Source organism: Engraulis encrasicolus, chromosome 7 (assembly GCF_034702125.1).
Source record: "Engraulis encrasicolus isolate BLACKSEA-1 chromosome 7, IST_EnEncr_1.0, whole genome shotgun sequence".
NCBI classification, from domain to species: domain Eukaryota; kingdom Metazoa; phylum Chordata; class Actinopteri; order Clupeiformes; family Engraulidae; genus Engraulis; species Engraulis encrasicolus.
This window is the reverse complement of record NC_085863.1, coordinates 54100874-54120015: the sequence shown is the minus strand read 5'-3', so window position 1 is coordinate 54120015 and position 19142 is coordinate 54100874. Positions and strand designations below refer to the sequence as shown.

General features: G+C 44.2%; 2 protein-coding genes across 3 annotated transcripts; both read left to right on the top strand.

The window, feature by feature from the left end:
* The first annotated feature begins 520 nt into the window (after nt 1–520).
* Nucleotides 521–17662, top strand: hnrnpul1l (heterogeneous nuclear ribonucleoprotein U-like 1 like). Its single transcript, XM_063203969.1, has 16 exons — nt 521–716; nt 1147–1407; nt 1728–2306; nt 2558–2792; nt 3260–3333; nt 4144–4283; nt 4567–4666; nt 4890–5002; nt 6889–7158; nt 7493–7615; nt 8677–8805; nt 10190–10358; nt 11308–11607; nt 12092–12273; nt 12760–12975; nt 17417–17662. The coding sequence occupies exons 2-16, from the start codon at nt 1191–1193 to the stop codon at nt 17561–17563; spliced, it is 2994 nt and encodes a 997-aa protein (XP_063060039.1). The 5' UTR covers nt 521–716; nt 1147–1190; the 3' UTR covers nt 17564–17662.
* Nucleotides 12982–17406, top strand: LOC134453155 (piggyBac transposable element-derived protein 4-like). 2 transcript variants are annotated; one of them, XM_063203972.1, is made up of 3 exons: nt 12982–13515; nt 14502–14555; nt 14888–17406. In XM_063203972.1, exon 3 carries the CDS (start codon nt 14953–14955, stop codon nt 16549–16551), a length of 1599 nt encoding a protein of 532 aa, XP_063060042.1. In that variant the 5' UTR covers nt 12982–13515; nt 14502–14555; nt 14888–14952; the 3' UTR covers nt 16552–17406. The 2 variants fall into 2 exon arrangements, with proteins under 2 accessions (XP_063060042.1, XP_063060041.1); XM_063203971.1 differs by having other exon boundaries at nt 14502–17406.
* Nucleotides 17663–19142: the final 1480 nt, after the last annotated feature.

Sequence of the window (19142 nt, the reverse complement as noted above, 5' to 3'; positions counted from 1 at the left end):
CAGAAGTATTCTGCATCAATTAATGTTATGCATATGACTCTCCAACATGTCCTCCCCATTTGCTCAGGGAGAAAAAAATGAGCAATTAAACTGTCTTTCTGGAGGGCTGTTGTATGAAACCAATGTCCCCTTTCAGTTATTTACTCCAATGATTTCTGTACTCCTGAAGAAATCAGATTTGATGGGCTAATTGGTTGGTTTGGTCTTCTCCTCGCTGCTTCTCTTTTGTTTAGTTTTGCAAGGCCTATGTCATGGTGGCAGAATCACAGCCCTTATTAGAATCAGAATGGGAAAACAGTTTGGAAGAGCAGCTGGCTGCAGGGAATTCTGGCAGCTGTGTGGATTCTCATACAAATGCATTGGTTCATTAGTTCGTGCTCGTGCAACCTATTTGAGAGTCGAAGAAAGTTGCACCCCCAATAATACTTTTAATGGCACTGCCCCAAAATATTCGAGCCAAGAAATGTATAAAATGGGTGACCTTTTTCCTCTAGTTTCGCCTTCAAAAGGCTATCAAGCAGATTTGGAAAACAGGAAGTATCCGTACTGTAACTTGAACTTTACAGACGTGAAAACCAACCAATCACAGACTCGCTTGAGGAACGCTGATGTAGCCTCTCGTTGAGGAAACAGAGAAGCTAGCTCAGTCCCCAACCCGTCCATTTGAAACAGAAGGACGCAAAAACATTACCTGGTGGAAGGGGAATAACTTCAAGGTAAGTGCAACTGTTACAAAGCTTTTCCTATCCGGAACAGATGACCGACTGCATGATGAAATGCATGTAGATGCATCGATTATCCTAAAAACTGCAAATTTGTAAGTCAAAACAAGCTGTTGCAAGGGCCGTGATGGACGTTAGAACGCTAGCACGGATAGCATAGCCAAACAGCGAACTAAATTGAAGAATGAGCGGCAAGAGGGCATAAACTGCAAAATGTTAAATTTTTTGTTTTACCTTAAAACGAAATCCAGCTATTTGCTAAAACCAGAACGACTTAGTATCACAGTATTCAGTTGTAAACAATCGCTGTCCTTTTTACTACATTAGTTTAGTAGCTAGATTGCTAACGTTACCTTGCTACTCATACAATTTCTCCCTCCTTGGAATTCCGAGTTTTATAACTGAACTTTAATCAATTGTGCAGGTTGTGAGCCCGGATAACATATTGCAACACATCATTGCGTGAATATGAGTGGAGTAAACGTGAAGAAGCTCAAAGTAAATGAGCTTAAAGAGGAGCTGCAGCGTCGAGGCCTCGACACTCGTGGCTTGAAAGCGGATCTCGTTGATCGCCTACAAGCTGCACTAGAGGCCGAGGCTTCTGGTGGAGGGGGCGGGCCCCCGGCCGACGATGGAGATTACGAAGAAGGGGACGCGGGAACAGCCGAGTCTTATCAAGACGAAGGTAAACACATGAGATGTATCTATGCAAAGTGTATTTGGTATGCACATTGACAATAGTCTATTGCATCCATGTTTGTGTGATGAATAGTAAATAATGGCGGGATTACAAGAGATTATGATGACATCAGGCGTGGGTCTCGTGTATTGCAACGTGACCTGGCAAACGTTGGAACATGGTAGACCGACGCTTACCACGGGTAGGGGAAGGGGGGGATGCTGTAGCTGAACAACGTGTGCATGCTTGTGTGCACTGAGCCGTTAATGCGTGTTTTGTCGCTTACATATCCCATTACATTAAAATCCATTTTCGATGGATTTCAGACTTCGAAGGGGAGGAGGAGCCAGATGATGACCAACAGTTCGACGATGATGAGAACGGGGAGGAAGACGACGACGATGATGATGTACAGATGGTCGGCGGCCAGGACCAACCCGTGGTGTTGGATGATGATGATGACGACGAGGAGGAGGATGATGATGGCGACAACGGATATGAGGGGAGTGCCAAGATGGGCCGCGGTGGGGTGCCCGACTTTGCTGCGGATTCTCCGGACGAGCCGCAGGTGATAGGCCAGTATCAGATGGGACAGGTGTATGGCCAGCAGCAGCAGCAGCAGGCCTTTGCGCCACCACCTCAACAGGTCTACCAAGAGACACCTGCAGAGGAGGAGGAGGAGGACGACGAGGAGGAACCTGTCATGGAGCAGCAGGCTTATAAGCCGCCCCCTGCTGAGACCAAGCCAATGTTTGAAGAGGAAAGCCTGCCTGAGCCTGAACCAGAACCCGAACCTGAACAGGAGCCTGAGCCCGAACCCGAGCCTGAACCTGAGCCTGTGGTCCAAAAGGCAGAGCCCCCCAAAGAGGAAACTAAGCCCCAAGAACAACCTGAAATACCTGCTGGTGAGTTGGAGCATCACATTACTGCAGACCTCTCTTCTGGTTTTTCTTTTGTTCATTTATTTTGCTGGGACCTTTTCATACTATCAGGACAACACCCACACCACTACCTGTAATATCTTCATCGGCTTCTGCATTTAACCTATACATTGCATTTTTGCTTTTTACTCCTTTCTGATACCCTGTAATTTTTGCTTGGTTAACGCAAGCAAAATTGAATCTAATCCAATCACCAACACGTATTGCTTTGTTAGAAATCGTAATGAAAGAGGATATCAAGCAAGAAGAGAAGCCACCACAGCAGGAGCAAGAACAGGAACAGAAGCAGGAGCAGCCTGCCGCAGAGCCTGGCAACGACTGGCAGGCCGGCCAGGGTGACCAGGGATCCCAGGTGAAGGGAGAGGACGACCGCTATGGCTCCTACAACCGCAAGAGGCCATACGAGGAGAGCCGCGGCTATGGATATTACGAACACCGCGAGGACAAGAGGTAAGAAATTGCAACGCCCCACCTTTTTTGTTTATCAACATGACAGTGGTGCATGCAATGTGAATTTCAGTGTTCCATTCATTCATATGGGAGGCAATCATTGCTACAGTCACACAGGTGGTGGCCAGTAAAATAAGAAACGGTGTGTTTTATCATTTATTTGATATTTCGCCACTAGAAAGGGACAGCAAACCTTTTTTCTCAGCCTGTTTTTATATTATCATAATTATGGTTAACAGTTACATCTATGTGGTCGATATAAATCACAGCAAGGAAGCTTCTGCTTTGTGCGTATATTTCTCCTTTTTTCCCCTTATGCGTTTTTTCCCCTTATGCGTTCCTTTATATTCTGCACCTGCAACAATTTTTTGTTTGTTTGGTTTTTTTTGGGGGGGGGAGGAGTCTATGCGCACCTCACAATTTTTGACTCCGTTGCTAACTGTGCACAATGGTCTGTTGCTCTACAGAGGGCGTTCGCCCCAGCCCCCGGCAGAGGAAGAGGAGGAGGACTTTGATGACACCCTGGCAGCCATCGATACATGTAAGTTATAGCAAGAGACAATTGATAAGGTTGAGACGGTTCATATGGAGTTTCCATGTGACGTAAGGGTCTAAGTGACAATCCTATGGCAGCCATGGCCCTTTAGGAGACAAGGGGAATAAATGAAGTTGAATGGAAAGTTACGCCCATTTAGGACACCGTACTTCATACCACTTTGTTGTGTTGATGACACGGTGGTATGGTTCATCTTGGTTAGCATATTGAAATTTGTTGTAGCATTTCGGTACAGATGGGGTTGCTGGTGATCCGTCTCACTGTTTACTGCTACATCATAACAACATTGCTATGAAATGCATGGGTCACTACCATTTTTGGTAACAATAATAATAATAGTGGCTCTGCATGAATGGGGTTTAGTTCTTGATGGATGCATGTTGGTTGTGATCTCTTGATCAAGTACACTTAAAAAAAGGAGTTCACTGGCGTTCCATGTTTCCAGAGGACGCAAAGCAGTCTGATGAATATATTGTATTTTTAGATTAGGCTCTTAGGGAACTTAGGCTCTTAGGGAAAAGAAACAAAATTGGAAGATTACGTGTAGAATGTGATTACTGAAGGTGTGGGATTCTGTAACGCATAAGCTGCTTTTGACAGATTTTAGGCAGGCGTTTTTATACACTGCCTTTTTCTCCCACTATGCTTTTTTAAATAATTATTTTTGGTATAAATTGCACTATGCAGATTTCTCCTGCACATAACAGCAAGAATGCAAATCATATCTGAGTTCAATTTCTGAATGTTTATACTTTTCCGATATTTTTAATCAATGATTATTTTATTACCAAACAGACAACTGCGACCTGCACTTCAAAGTTTCCCGTGACCGGTACAGCGGCTACCCCCTCACCATTGAAGGCTTTGCCTACCTCTGGGCTGGAGCACGGACCTCCTACGGCGTCAACAAGGGCCGTGTCTGCTACGAGCTGAAGGTAGCGCTGGCTTCTCTCTCCTCTTGTTAAATTCATCTGTCACGACAGAAGACTGTGATCTTAAGGATGAGATTGAGGTGACCTTTGTTTAGGGAAAAAAATGGTTTGTTCAGCACAATATTAAGCTGCCCTTTGTATGTTTGTTGGGGACTTTTTAAGTTGTGCATCTCTTACTCAGATGAGAGATGCAATTCTGTGTGTTTTGGGTGTGTGCCGTCACTGTGCATGCATGCCTTTCAGCCTAGGTAAAAGGCAAGGTTTCTTTCTCTCGCCCTCTCTCTAGATCAATGAGGAGATCTCTGTGAAGCACCTGCCGTCCAGTGAGCCTGATCCTCACGTGGTGCGAGTAGGATGGTCCCTGGACTCCTGCAATACTCAGCTTGGTGAGGATGCACCCTTTCACGCATTGATTTTATTCTTTCTGTTTAAAAAAAACAAAGAGAGACTGATGTATAACCCACTGCATTTGCTGCATGTGTGTGTTTGTATTTGCATTTTTCGTTTTGTTTCTGTCCAACCATTCAGTTTTCGTTGGAAAAATGAGTCTTGGTGCGTTTGATGTTTTTAAAGAAAGCGTGAAATTAAATATTGTTTTTTCATTTCCAGGGGAGGTACCATTCTCCTACGGATATGGTGGCACTGGAAAGAAGTCCCAAAACTGCAAGTTTGAAGACTTTGGAGAGAAGTTTGGTGAAAATGATGTCCTTGGCTGCTTCATTGTAAGAATGTTTTTCCTTTTTCCCACCTAATTTCAAACTTTTTTGCCCATATATTATTGCAGGGTTCGTACGGTCATGAAAAACCTGGAAAAGTTATGGAATTTGAAAATTCAAATTTCCAGGCCTGGAAAAGTTATGGAAAACGTATTTTTGGTCAAAAGTTTTGGAAAAGTCATGGAAATCCATCCAGTGTTTCATCAATTATCTATATGAAGTTGATGCCACGGCGTAATAAAATCTAAATGTCCGAGTTCTCGTGGAAATGTTGTCTAGTGCAGGCTGCGTCTGCCTAACCATGTGTTGCCAAATTGAGTGGGTTTCAAATAACGCATGTTGTAATGGCTCCAGGCGGGTTTCAAACGTTTTTGGCGCTAGAAATCAGTCACACCTGGCAACCCGCCTCGTAACGCGCGAGCTAGATGTAATGTGTGCGTGGTGGTGAGAGGTGATCATAGCTCTAATCCTAGAAAAGAAATGTGGTTCTGTACGATATTACAGCATGTCGCGAAGTGTTACTTCAATAATGCGCGGCTTAACTTTCTGAAAAGATGATCAACAATGGCTGGAGAGGACGAAAGTTGTGATGTGTCCGTCCGATATGGGCGAAGCAGCGGCACTTGTTAGCCACCTGAAGGGCAAGATACAGCAGGCGGTTACCCCCTCAGCTACTAACAGGTTAGCAGTTATACGCGTTTTAAAATATTTAGCGGTTCCACTGAAACGTAGCTAATGCCAAAAGGAATACAATCCTAAGACCTATTTGGTCTTGGTTTAATTTGCCAGATAGGGCACCAAGCGAACCTTTATGCTTTCGGTAAGCCCCGAGATTTTGATATTGATAAGCAATGCACCTGCTGCCTGCGAGTGAACTTGTCCAGTGTGCTGAAAGATTACATGAAATCCGTACAGTAGTCTATGTGCAGCTGACCGCGAGCCAAACGATTACCAATGTCTGCATGACGCGCCTGTTTTGAAATACGGTATAAACGGCAGCGTGACTAGAGTTTGAAGAAGTCATCTGTGGCTTTGTTTTCAAATCGGTCAGATGACGTTGTAACACAAAATGAAACTCACCCTAGCATCTCCTTGAGTGGGCGTCAGACTAGAACTATGCCACGAACAGTGCAGTCTCTCTTTTTTTTTTGCTCCAGCAACGACCACAACAAATGACAACATTATCATTCTTACAGGAGCTTTGGACTGTTGTGCTTAGGCAGGTGTAGTAGGCAGGCCTATGATTTCTTACTTGGGCAGGATGAGCATTTATCCATCTCCATAGAGAGCATGTTGATACAAATGTGTCTTCATGATGATTTCACGACCTAATTTGCTATAGGCTGGCCTAGGCCTATTCATTTTCATTCCTGGCTGTACATTAGACTAGCGAATTATATAACATTGGTGAATAATAGCAGAATTAATGTAATACAACATGAAGTATAATGGTTGCTTATAGCTTGTAGTAAAAGATAACCTATTGTATGAATATGTTTATTGTTTACATATTTGTAATATAGGCTATGTAATATATAATATAATATGCCATAGTCTATAGTATAAATATATACAGTAATTACATATTTATAATATAGGCTACGTAATATAGCCTGTAATATAGCCTAATACGCCCCCACCCCCACCCCCCGCGCGCGATTGGTCATTGGTTTTTCGGTCCTGGAAATTCAGAAAAAGGTTTTGGAAAAGTCATGGAAAAGTCATGGAAAAAAATTGGTGAAAAAGTGTATGAACCCTGTTATTTGCTTTCCATAAAATGTTTTGTAAATAATAGAAGTGCCTTAGAGAAAAAAAGTTGTTTTCCCATGTGGATGTTCCTGAAATCGATCTCACCTGTGCACATTTTCCCTGTCCCTGCTCCACCCCTGCAGGACTTTGAGACGGGTGGCAGCGAGGTGGAGATGTCCTACTCTAAGAACGGCAAGTGGCTGGGCGTAGGCTTCCGCGCCACCCACGAAGAGCTGGCCAACCGGCCGCTCTTCCCCCACGTGCTGGTCAAGAACTGCGCAGTGGAGTTTAACTTCGGCCAGAAGGCAGAGCCCTTCTTCCCGCCGCCCGAGGGCTACACCTTCATACAACAAGTGGCACTGGAGGACCGCATCCGTGGCACCATCGGACCGGCCACCAAGGGCGAGTGTGAGGTTAGTTATTGTCGGATCAGCCGTCATGGCCAAGTGTGAGGTTAGTTATTGTAGGACCAGCCGATAAGGCTGAGTGAGGTTAGTTATTGTAGGACCAGCCACCAAAGGTTAGGTTAGTTGCCGTCAGACCAGCCAACAAAGCTGAGTGTGAGGCTATTTGATGTTCTATCATAACTGCGCACATTTGTGATTGTTTCCTCTATGTGTGAAGGAGTGGTGTTCTTTGATGGGTTGCTTGATGCTAACATTGACATGTAGTAGTTGATTCCTTAGCCACAGACATTTGTGTACGCATTGTGTGTTCTTATTTGTTTACCTTGTGTTCTTTCATCAGATGCTGATGATGGTGGGTCTGCCTGGAGCTGGCAAGACTACCTGGGCCACCAAGTACATGCAGGACAACCCTGAGAAGAAGTTCAACATCTTGGGCACCAATGCCATCATGGAGAAGATGAAGGTGACTGTCAAACTCCTTGCAGTGTTTACACTGGGCTGGATTCGAATGTTCTGACTGGCAAGCCATTGTGAATACTCTTAATGTGTTGTGGGTCGGTACTAGGGCTGCGCGATAATGGAAAAAATCATAATCACGATTATTTTGATCAAAATCACGATTTCGATCACGAACGGTTGCTGGTCAAAGCACATAGTTTCAAAACACCCTCAGAGACTCCAGCATCAAGCAATGGCTGGATTAATGTTTGAATTCCTCATATATAGGCACCATTAGAATGAAACAATTCCCCTCCTCTGGCCAGCATTGAGTGCACTGACAGAGATTTCCGTCTTCCTTGCCAAAATGCTGCCGTCCGCCCCCTCTCTGCACTGTCTGCTTATTGGTTCACAGACTTATCCTCAGAGATCCTTATTACCCAGAGACAGTTGTCAACAATATTACTATTGGCTGAAATGTCTTTGTGCTGAGAACGTGTGAGCAGTGCACAAGTCTGCAGGTGCGCGCAGCTTCGATGGAACACTGGATTTCCTCCCATAAAATCGAGATTTTCATGTTTTATAATCGTGGCCGCCACAATCGCGATTTTTATTAAAATTCGATTAATTGTGCAGCACTAGTCGGTACAGTGATTTTCAGTACCATCGTGCAACTGACTATTATGGAAGTAATCTCCTGGTCTTTTATATCAGTTTGATATGTGTCTTCTCTGCTAAAGTATTTCAATATTTGTTCTGCGGTGTGTTTGTTCTTATTGAGTGGGTGGGTCCATCTTAATCACACATAATCAGGGCAAGACAAACTGAGTTGAACAAATAAAAGCCCTGCCAGATATTCCTTCTGACCGTTAACACAGCGGATTTAACTAAATACTGCATTGCATTGACAGCAGAGGTGTGTGGTAAATAGAATTAGCTAGGCCATTGAATTGGCAAGAGCAAATCCGTGGTAGGGTTTTTACTTTCTGAATCCAGGATGTCTGCTCCTGTCCAAAATAAGTTTGACGTTGTCATGATTCTCTGTGTGAAGCAGCGTTATTGACTTGGTGTCCGCTCTCCTCGTAGGTGATGGGTCTGGGTCGCAAGAGGAACTACGCCGGCCGATGGGACGTTCTGATCCAGCAGGCCACTCAGTGCCTCAACCGCCTCATCCAGATCGCTGCACGCAAGAAGCGCAATTACATCCTGGACCAGGTACTGCCCTCGCCCCGAAGGGTCTCTTCCCTAGCAATGTTGTTACCCTAATGATACCCTCCCCCCTAAAAACCCCTGCTGTTCACTGATGCAACATCCCCATTAATGAACTCTTCTGCTGATGTGTCTCTCTAGTTCAGGTGAAAAGCACTGTTCAGCGTCTTGTTTTCCCCTGGAGACTTTTGTACTATCTATCTTTCATGTTGTCATGAACATGCTGATCATGCTCGTCATTCATTGATTTGTTGATTGCTCTAAAATGTAAATGAGGATATCTTTGCTAATGTTCGTATGTTGTTCTATATATCCAGTATTTGTAATTTTTTCATTGTGTATATATCTATATATATTTGTCCTTGTTGAAGAAGTTCTTTCCGCACTGTACTTTTATAGTCCAATAGTAAGATGTTGTGAAAAACAAGTAAACACTGCCCTGGTGAGTAAGAAAACACCTTCTGCTACTATGGTAACTGTAAAGAAAATGAACATCGCCTTTGATGTTTTTTTGAACATAGCTTCTATGTAGCATATGGAACATTTGAATGTTGTATTATAAATGAAAACCTGAAGGTAAGTACGAAACTAACCGGTCTCTACTTTGTAGTGCCGTTTGGTCAAGTTCTCAAGGTAGGTAGGGTCAAACGGACATTCTTTTGGTTTCCCAGGATACTGTAAGTACCCGCAGGTAGGTACTGAGTGTTTGTCTGTGTCTAAGGTGTTTCTAAGGTGCGTGTGAAGAACAGGTAAGTAAAGGTAAGTAAGGGGACCCTGCCTCTGTAAAACGTAGAGTGATGGTAGAGTTGTTGATGGACTTGTAAAAAATGCTGCCTCGTTGAAATGATCATTCAGTAATGTCAGTTTGACAGTGAGATGGATGCGAATGTGGTTGTGCATGAGTTGAATGTGGAAGGGAAATAATTTTTCATTTAGCCATGTAACAACAACAGTGTGCTTGGTCGTTTGAGCTTTTTTTTCCACTGAAGTGGTGATGTGTTGTGTATGACTGTCAATGAATTTTGTGTCATGGATGTGAAGGGTTGTTTTTATGGGACATTGACTGACTACATCAGAACAAGTCCCATTAGTTTGGCTCACGGGGTCCCCTAAAGTCAAGTCAATGAAATATGTGAATGCATGTAATGAGCTTTGGCATCGCCTCAGCTCCACCTCTTCAGCACCAAGGTAAGGCTTTTTGTGCGGTTGTGAGAGACAACCAGTAGTTGAATCCAGAACAGTAAATATAGCCATGAAAAAAACTCTCTCACTTTCATCGTTGCAGGACCTCCCCAATTTCCCACTCCTACGGAACGCAAAGCCGTAACAAAAGCAGACAAGTTGAACATTAATGAACAAGCTTCTACCTCTTTCTTGTCACCATTGCTAGACAAATGTATATGGATCAGCCCAGAGACGAAAAATGCGTCCTTTTGAAGGTTTTCAACGCAAGGCTATTGTAATTTGTCCCACGGACGACGATTTAAAAGATCGAACGTTAAAGCGCACTGATGAGGAAGGGAAGGATGTGCCCGATCATGCTGTGTTAGAAATGAAAGGTAGGAATTCCACGGATAACCCCAAAAACCCACACAAGATCTGCTTTGCTTATGAATGTTTGTTTTGTTATTATTTTTTTAAATTTAATTTATTTTTTGTATTATTCAAACTTGGAAGACCTCCCCTCCCTCTCCCCCTCTCAACCCCCACCAGTTCTGCCCCCTTCAGTTCTAGCCCTTTTGCCAGATAAAAGACCCCCCTCCTGCTTTGTTTTCTGCCGTTTTTACCATTTCCCTCTCTTGATTAATTCCATTTCCTGCAACTCCTCTTTCATTTATTTAAGTCTAATGTGGCTATCTGAAACACGGCTTTCTGGAGACGGACCCATCTGAAGTCCAATATTGAACACATGCCTAATGCATACGCTATCTTGATAAAGCAATCAGAATATGAGGCCTTATCTTACAAACTCTGCCCGGATGGATTTGCAGTGACCTCTCATTACTACCCGCTCAATCTAGCACTATCCTTTACCTTTTCATACCCCCTCCACCTTCAGACCCCGCCTTTTACTCTGTAAATAAACTGGTGCAAATCTTTCCTTACTCCCTCCAAGGTAACGTTTGCTCCAGCTCTCTCACACTGCATTCTCTGTCTTTGGCCCATTCTTTCTTGTTCTACTGTTCTCTCTCTCCTTTCTCCCACCCCCTATTTATTGCTGTCTTTTCTCTCTCTCTCTTTGTTTCTTCCTTTTCTCTGTTTCCATCCTAGCCTCCTTTCTCTTTCAACTCTTACACCTCCCTCAGTCACCCAGGTCTTTTTTTATTTTTGGTAGACTTTTTTCTTTGTTTTGTTAAAGATTTTACCTTTTTAAATTGTGTTTGTTAATTAATTGTTTCTTCTTTGTCTCATCGGCACGGCCGCACCCCACCCTTCCTCACTGCGTGCCTCCTGCCTCTGCTTCCCTTCCTCCTCTCCCCACTCCTCCTCCTCCTCCTACCACGATAGCCAACTTCGTGCTGCCGGAGGCTGGCGACTTCCTAGACGAGGTGCGCTACATCGAGCTGCAGCGCGAGGAGGCCGAGACGCTTCTCAAGCAGTACAACGAGGAGGGCAAAAAGGCCGGGCCGCCCCCAGACAAGCGCTTCGACAACCGGCCCGGCGGCTTCCGCGGACGCGGTGGTGGTGGTGGCGGCGGAGGCGGCGGCTTCCAGCGCTACGACAACCGCGGAGGCCCGCAGGGGGGCCGGGGCGGAGGCTACCAGAACAGGGGCGGCCCAGGAGGCGGTGGAGGTGGCTTCCGTGGAGGTAAGGGGGCGATAATATGAAACATCGAGTGAAACTGAGACACCACGTGCATCTTTTTGACCACTGCCTGTAATGGCAAATGGGGACTAGTCAGTGCTGATTTCAGCATGTTGAAAACTATCTCTTTCTCCATTCAGATAAAGATAATAATACAGTTCCTTCAGGTAGCTCAGTCTTATACTGGCAGCAACTCGTTAATAGCATTAAAAGTTGTACAGTGAAGGGAACCCCACCAAATGTATTGTGGTACTGTATTTATTTTCCCTTTCTGGTTATTTGACCATGCATTTGAGCTTTTGCTTTAACTATGGATTTGCCTCAAAAGTAATCCAGCAGCAATAGTTGACCTTGAATGAGGCTTGACTTGGTCAGAGCGGAAACAGTAAATGCAGAAAAGTCTTCAGAGTACAATGTGATATTCATGTTGGGACATTTAAGAAACTTTTTTTTTTTTAAATGCCTTGTTGTAATTGTCGTGTGACAGGATACAACCGCGGAGGCTACAACCAGAATCGCTGGGGCAACAACTACAGGGACGGAGGCTCCGGGGGCCGCGGCAACTACAACCGTAACCAGCCGTCAGGCGGGGGTGGCTACAACCAACACCGCCAGGGCTCCTACAACAAGGGCAGCAGCGGCAGCAGCGGAGGATACAGCCAGTCCCAGGTAATGCATCTACTTATGCACGCAAGCATTACACTCTGATGTATTCCTACGAAGGCAAAGTCAAGTCTGTATTGTACCTGTGCACCTCTGTATTGCACCTGTGTTTGCCCAAAATAACGCAGTGATGGTACACCGATGCTTTACCACCCTAGGACCAATTAGGTTTTATCCTCTGTTTAATTGTCCCTGTTTGACCTGTATTGGTTTAATAGTCCAGTGATGGTACAACTATGTTTCCTCAATTCACGAACAATACGTTTTTTCCACTTTGGTTAATTGTCTGCCTAGTGCTGTGTGCTTGACTGTATGGCTAGGAATGTGCATTATGTCTTCACTATTGCACAGCCAATTCAATCAATACACTTTACCAAGGCTGTATTGGGTTTTATGTTCTGTTTTGCATACATATACAGTATTGAATAACATTCTCAAGTGTCTGTGAAACCTGTAAATCTTGATGTTTTCATTCCCGCTGCCCTCTTCAAGCCCCAGTCGTACAATCAAGGCTACAATCAGGGCTACAACCAGGGCAGCTATGGCCAGGGCTACAACTACGGCAGCTACAGCCAGTACCCCGGATACAGCCAGAGCTACAGCCAAACCCCTGCAGCAGCAGCAGCACCCGCCGCTGCCGCCGCCGCCACCACCACCACTGGACAGACATACAACCAGCAGCAGAACTACAACCAGCAGTATCAGCAAGTAAGCAGAGACTCTTGTTCTGACCCATTGAATTGTTTCTTTTGTGAAATGTCCAGGTGTTGATATTGCAAAAGTTTGAAAATGTTTTTTTCTCCTTACGTTGTTCTAGTCTTTTGACATTTGTGTTCTGTTGGGTGAACTTGGTTAACATGGAAGGATTGCATCGTTAACTCATTGGCTGCCATAACATCTATAGACCGCTATGTTCTTTAAACGCTGCGCGCTGGGAAATGATCTGATGGGGGTTGTACATAAAAATCAGGTTGGTACGCGGCTATCGCAAGTTTTGGGCAGCGTGCACTCAAGCGAAGTATGCACTGTAGTCCATTTAATAGTGAGTAGTGTTGCGATCGTGGCTAAACGCGCGAAACAGAGGGAGTAGCTCACTCCAGATTTCACCTCAGTCCAGTTCAGAAGAGGACTCTGGGTCTGAGGATTTTAGCGAACCTGATCCTGATTCGTCAGATGACTGGTTGCCCGTGGAAAGAAGCAGGAGAGGCAGGGCCTTCTCCCCTCAATCATCAGGAACAAGTGACGATGGTAAGTCCAACCAACTTTCATTGTTCTGATCAGTGGCATATTAGAATGGTCACCAAGGTTACATTCTATTCTGATTTCTAGTGGATTTGAAGCATGTGTCCTTTTTTCTCTCTCTCTCTCGCTCGCTCGCTCGCTCGCTCTCTCTCTCTCTCCGCCCTCAAGCAAAAGACCAAATTTCCTGATTGGAATTGCCAGTTGTTCAGGGCATGATATTGAGTGGGTGTTTTTGATTTGCTATTTCGCCTGGGAAATCCTATGCTGCTTTGCACAATCATTCTGATCTGAAAGATCTCACTTTTGATATGGTCTGGTGTGAAGCAGGCAAGGAAATCAGGTGTGTTTGTTGCAAATCGACAGTTACAGTTGGAAAAAGCTTCAAATGTCCAAAATCCAAAATCTGACGTGGAAGGGACCCTTTGTGTCCCTCTGTAATATGCAGTCGTTAGATTACTATGATCACTTGGTGTCTCCCACCCAATCCTTCCCCCTTAGTCCTTAGCACATCCACCTGGGGATGCAAATTATCGATTAATTCATTAATCATTAGTTGATAGCCTTATCGATCGACTTACGATAAATTGATAAGCGGCGTTTTCCCCCCAAAATCTCATGTTTCTCGGAAAAAAACTACTAAAATTAACAAATGTTTTATTAGAATTGAGATAAATACCACATTTCAATTAATTATATTTCAACTCTTTAATCCAAATGTGATTTAAATATTCCCACTATTCACACCCCTCTTCACACACACTCTTCACATGCCCATTTCACCTGGATCTCTTGTCAGTTGAATTGGCAATTAATTGCAATTAATGATTTTTAATCGATTAACGCATTGATCAATTGAAGTCGATTAATCGATTAATAGTTTGCATCCCTACATCCACCCATTTCCATCTCCATTTCATAGTCACCGTGAATCATATACCGTACATCACGCACCGTATGCGGGTAGTACTGATGTGAATGACTTCTTTTTACAGATGCATCCGGCGGAGATCACTCACCCACTCATGGTGACAGTGCTGAGAACAGAGGTAAGAAATACGTCTCAATGTCGCATTGATGTAAATAAAGAATTGCATTTAGCAGAAGACACATAATTCATGGTCTATATCAAGATAAACAAAGTGATCAAATTACATGTCAAGACAAATTAAGAAAAGAAAAATGGGAAATAAAATAAGACGGGTTCACAAGAGAAATAAATAAATAGAATTCTGTATGGTAATTGTGTATACAGTATTTCTGCCATTTAGAGATTGTGCATTCCAGCAGATCTCACACTCCCATTCTTGGAAGCACTACACTGATTATTTATACAAATGTATGGCAGCAAGCATGTTAACATGTCTTTTTAAATTTACAGGTACAAGGAACGGGGATTGTGGTCAAGACTCTGACTGGTATCAAGGCGATTGGCAACCAAACGACATGCCTTTCATTGCAACCCCAGGACCACAGAATGCTGCTGCGGAGCTTGATGGCGACCAGCCAGCTAGCTTCCTAGAACTTTTCCTGACTGATGATCTGCTGCAATATATCGTTGATCAAACCAACCTCTACGCAGTTCAATATCTGCGAGCACATCCTGACGGTCAACCGCATAGCAGAGTTAATGCGTGGGAACCCATGTCCGTCACAGAACTCAAAGCCTTCTTTGGACTCTGTTTTCTCACCAGTTATGTCAAAAAGCCAAGCCTGGAGTTGTACTGGAGCTTGGATGAGGTGGATGCCACTCCCTACTTCAACAAGACCATGTCAAGGAACCGCTTTCAGATGATCTGGAGGTTCCTTCATTTCAACGACAACAACATCGTCAACAACAGCGACGTTATGCAGGATGCTACGAACGAGATGTGTGAAGTCCGTCCAGTCTTTGATTACGTCATTGGGAGGTTTAAGGAGATGTTTCAACCGGGCCAAAACATTTGCATTGACCTGGGTACGATGCAGTGGCGGGGGCGTCTGGCTTTTAGGGCGCACAACCCGCAAGCGCCCGTGCAACAGCATGGAATCAAATCCTATGTCCTGCGCGACTCTGCCACGGGCTACTGTTTCAACATGATCCCTTACATCGGGGAAGCCGTTTACGTGCCGGATATGGTTTTCGCCCTCCTGGATCGCCTTGCAGGCCACGGTTATACTTTGTACATGGATAATGTTGACATCTCTGTAGCACTGTGCGAGCGCTTGTTGGAATCTCGAACAAATGTCTGTGCAACACTGACCAAGCATGGAGGGGAGCCAAAAGCTGTAAGGGAGGTTACAAAGACCAGCTTGAAGGTTGGGGAGAAAGTAGCGCAGCACAACGAGCGGGTGATGGTGGTGGCATGGCACGACATAAACCAATTGGTGAGGATGGTAACCACCTGCCACCAGGACGAGATGAAGAGGCCTGCCGTGCGACAGAAGAAGGGACGCAAGAGGGACAAGGTCGGTCGCCTTAAGCCGGAGTGCGTAATCGCGTTTAACACCCATATGAACAGCGTGAGCAAGCTGGACCACGACGTCGCATACTTCCCCGTCGTTCGAAGGTCACTGAGCTGGTGCAAGAAGTTTGTCGCCTATCTCAACCAGCTGTGCCTATTCAACGCTCACGTTCTGTACCAGGCCAGACACCCAGGGAAGTGCAAAACCCTCCTGGAGTTCACTCAGAGGGTGGTGAAGTCCTGGACGTCAAGGCGACGAGTGACCGTCGAAACGCAACAGGATGATATGGCGGCTGCACGGGTAGAACAGGTGCTTAACGAAGCTGCCCCGGTTGAGTTGGAGGAGGAGGTCAGGCAAGGCCGGCGTAACCCCAGAGCGCCATTCTCAGACCCAGAGAGCAGGCTGGACGGCGACTTACGAAGGCACAAACTGGAGAACCTACCACCCACCAACAACAGGGCCAAACCGGGACGCAGGTGCAGGGTCTGTTTCCGCAAGGGACTGCGAAGGGAGACCAAATTTTGGTGTGTGGGATGTAGTGTGCCCCTGCACCCCGGAGACTGTTTTACAGATTACCACACCAAGCAAAACTATGTGTAGCAGGGGTGGATGAACACACTATATTTTGGATATGTATATTTTGTTATGTTCATTTTTTTACCGTTTGACCAGAATTTGAGTGTGAACACCATTTGTAAATGTACGAATAAATGGTCATCAAAAACCCTTTCTCAGTGTTTATACTTTTCTACTACTAATTGCTGAAGAATGGAAAAATTTAGAAACAAACTTTTGCAGATCAAAACCATCTACTGTTTCTTGATGGGTATAGAACCAAAATGGTGGGTTCTTGCTGGGGGGTGAAAAGGCGGCCAGGGATATAGTAGCATGCAAATGAAATTATGCATGCAACTACGTGCAAACAATTGCACATGCTTGCAAGAGCGCTTTGCATGATACTGGAGGTATCATGTAGGTGGCAAATATCAAACAGGGCTTTCATTAATATTTTCCACTATTGTTTGACTCTACCATGACCTCAACTTGGAAATCGGAAAATCACCCCTCACGGTAATCTTTATACCATAATATTTACATTAATATTCTGCCGTATGTACGTACGCCTTTGCCTGCTCTGTGTCAGGTGTCCTATTTAGCACAAAATCGACACAAAACAGGCATGGCATCATGCAGATGTGTAGCCTACAGAGACGGCATATCCCGGGCCCAAGAACTTAATGAAGCTCCAAAGAAGAGTTAATAATTAGCATTAATGAAGCTATATCTGAAAAAATTGCTTTAATAATGGATGGCAGCCAATGAGTTAAGTTCACCTTTATCTGTAAAATATTATGAAGAAGCTCTGTCTGTTCTCCCAAACTGAAAAATTGTCTACATTTCTAACCCTAACCCTAACCCGTGATCTTGCCTCCTTCTCCCCCACCCCCACCCTGTAACCACTCAGTACGCCCAGCAATGGCAGCAGTACTACCAGAACCAGAGCCAGTGGAACCAGTACTACAACCAATACGGCAACTATGGCAACCAATACGCCGGCCAGCAGAGCACCCAGGGGACCCAGGGCTCTCAGCAGGGCACGCCGCAGCAGTGAGCAACCACAACGGTGGCAACAGCAGCAGCACTCTGCTCCTGAAGGCAGCAGTACCCATCCCTCACGGCAGGGGGCGCCTATTCCTACTGTGGCATTCCACCCTGCCCCTCAACCACTCAACCACTTCACTTCACCTACCCACCCATACCCACCCCCTGTTATCCTGTCCACCCGCCTTCTCCTAATAACTGTCATTGATTTTGATTTATTTTGAGGGAAAATAATACGTCAATGGAATTCAAAGAAAATAAACATGTGGAAATATGACAAGGGTAAAAAGATGTTTTTAATTCCCGTTGCTGTCCTAATGATTCAATTTTTCTTCTTTTATTTTAATCATTATATGTTGGTGACAGCAGGGTCCTCAGTCAGAGTAACATTAATTACATCTCAAGTCATCATGCCTGATTTGGTAATAGAGCTCAGTGATATGTGGTCTAGTATTTGTTTTAATAGTTCACACTTCTAGAACAGTTTAACAGGGATTTTTTCTTACACACATACTTTTCCTTGGTGTGTGTTTGCTTGTTTTAAAAAGCCATTTTATTTTGCTATTTTAATATTTGACTTGTCTCTTTGTTTGTGACCTGTTCATAGATCAAAGATCTGCATATTTCAAGATGGGTGATATTGAGGTTTTGTCAGACTATAATGTTCTTAAATGAATGCAGAGTCATGTTAAAAAAAACCTTTGTCAAAATGTAGATACATTTAACAAATCTATATTGTTTCAACTAAAAATTTAAAGCAAGAGATCTTCCCACGATTTACTTTTGTACCATTTATAAAGGTGTTAATAATTGTTTGACTTCAATCCCTTATTCCTTTTATTTTTTCATTGTTTTGGTGTAGTGGTTTGTTTTGTGGTTGTAAACCTTTTTATACCTTACAACATGTCTGTCAAACAGTATCTGCATGTGATTTTGTGCTCATTCAGGACTCAATGTTTTTGTATTACAAAATATACCATAACCTGACAAAATGTCTTGTCTGGAGTGTTTTGCTCATCAAAAAAGGTTCACTTTGTGTTTTCTGTCAAAGCAGCATCAGAATGACTGATCATGGTATTGAGGGACTTCCTACAGATGGCAACATTTCACATTAGTTAACCTGTAGGTTTCTGGGTGATCATCAGGTATCAGATGATGTTTCTGACTGGGTTTGGCGTATTCATCCAAAGAAAAAAAGAAAAAACACCCAAATTTAAAAGCCTTCGTAAAAATATCTGATGTGAAGACAGCAGTGTATGTTGGCTAGCCGATGTGGTTGATTTTGCACACGATCCTTTAATATTTAAATTCCACCCGTCAGCCATAAAGGATCATCTTGAGAAATGTCTTCATACTTTTATGTCATTGTAAGTGGATGACTTTAAGTCATTGGTCATTTAATTGTCCAGCTTTAACAGAATTTAAGGACACTGCTTTATTGCATTGTCACCAGAGATCTTATAGACAGAGATTCGTCATTCTACTTCTTTTCCGTTATCCACTTTATGTCGGGTGAACGCCCCTTTAGGAGACCTTCGGTTAGGAGACCTTAGGAGTCCTGAGGTTGAGAATAAATTGAGTCCCCTTAA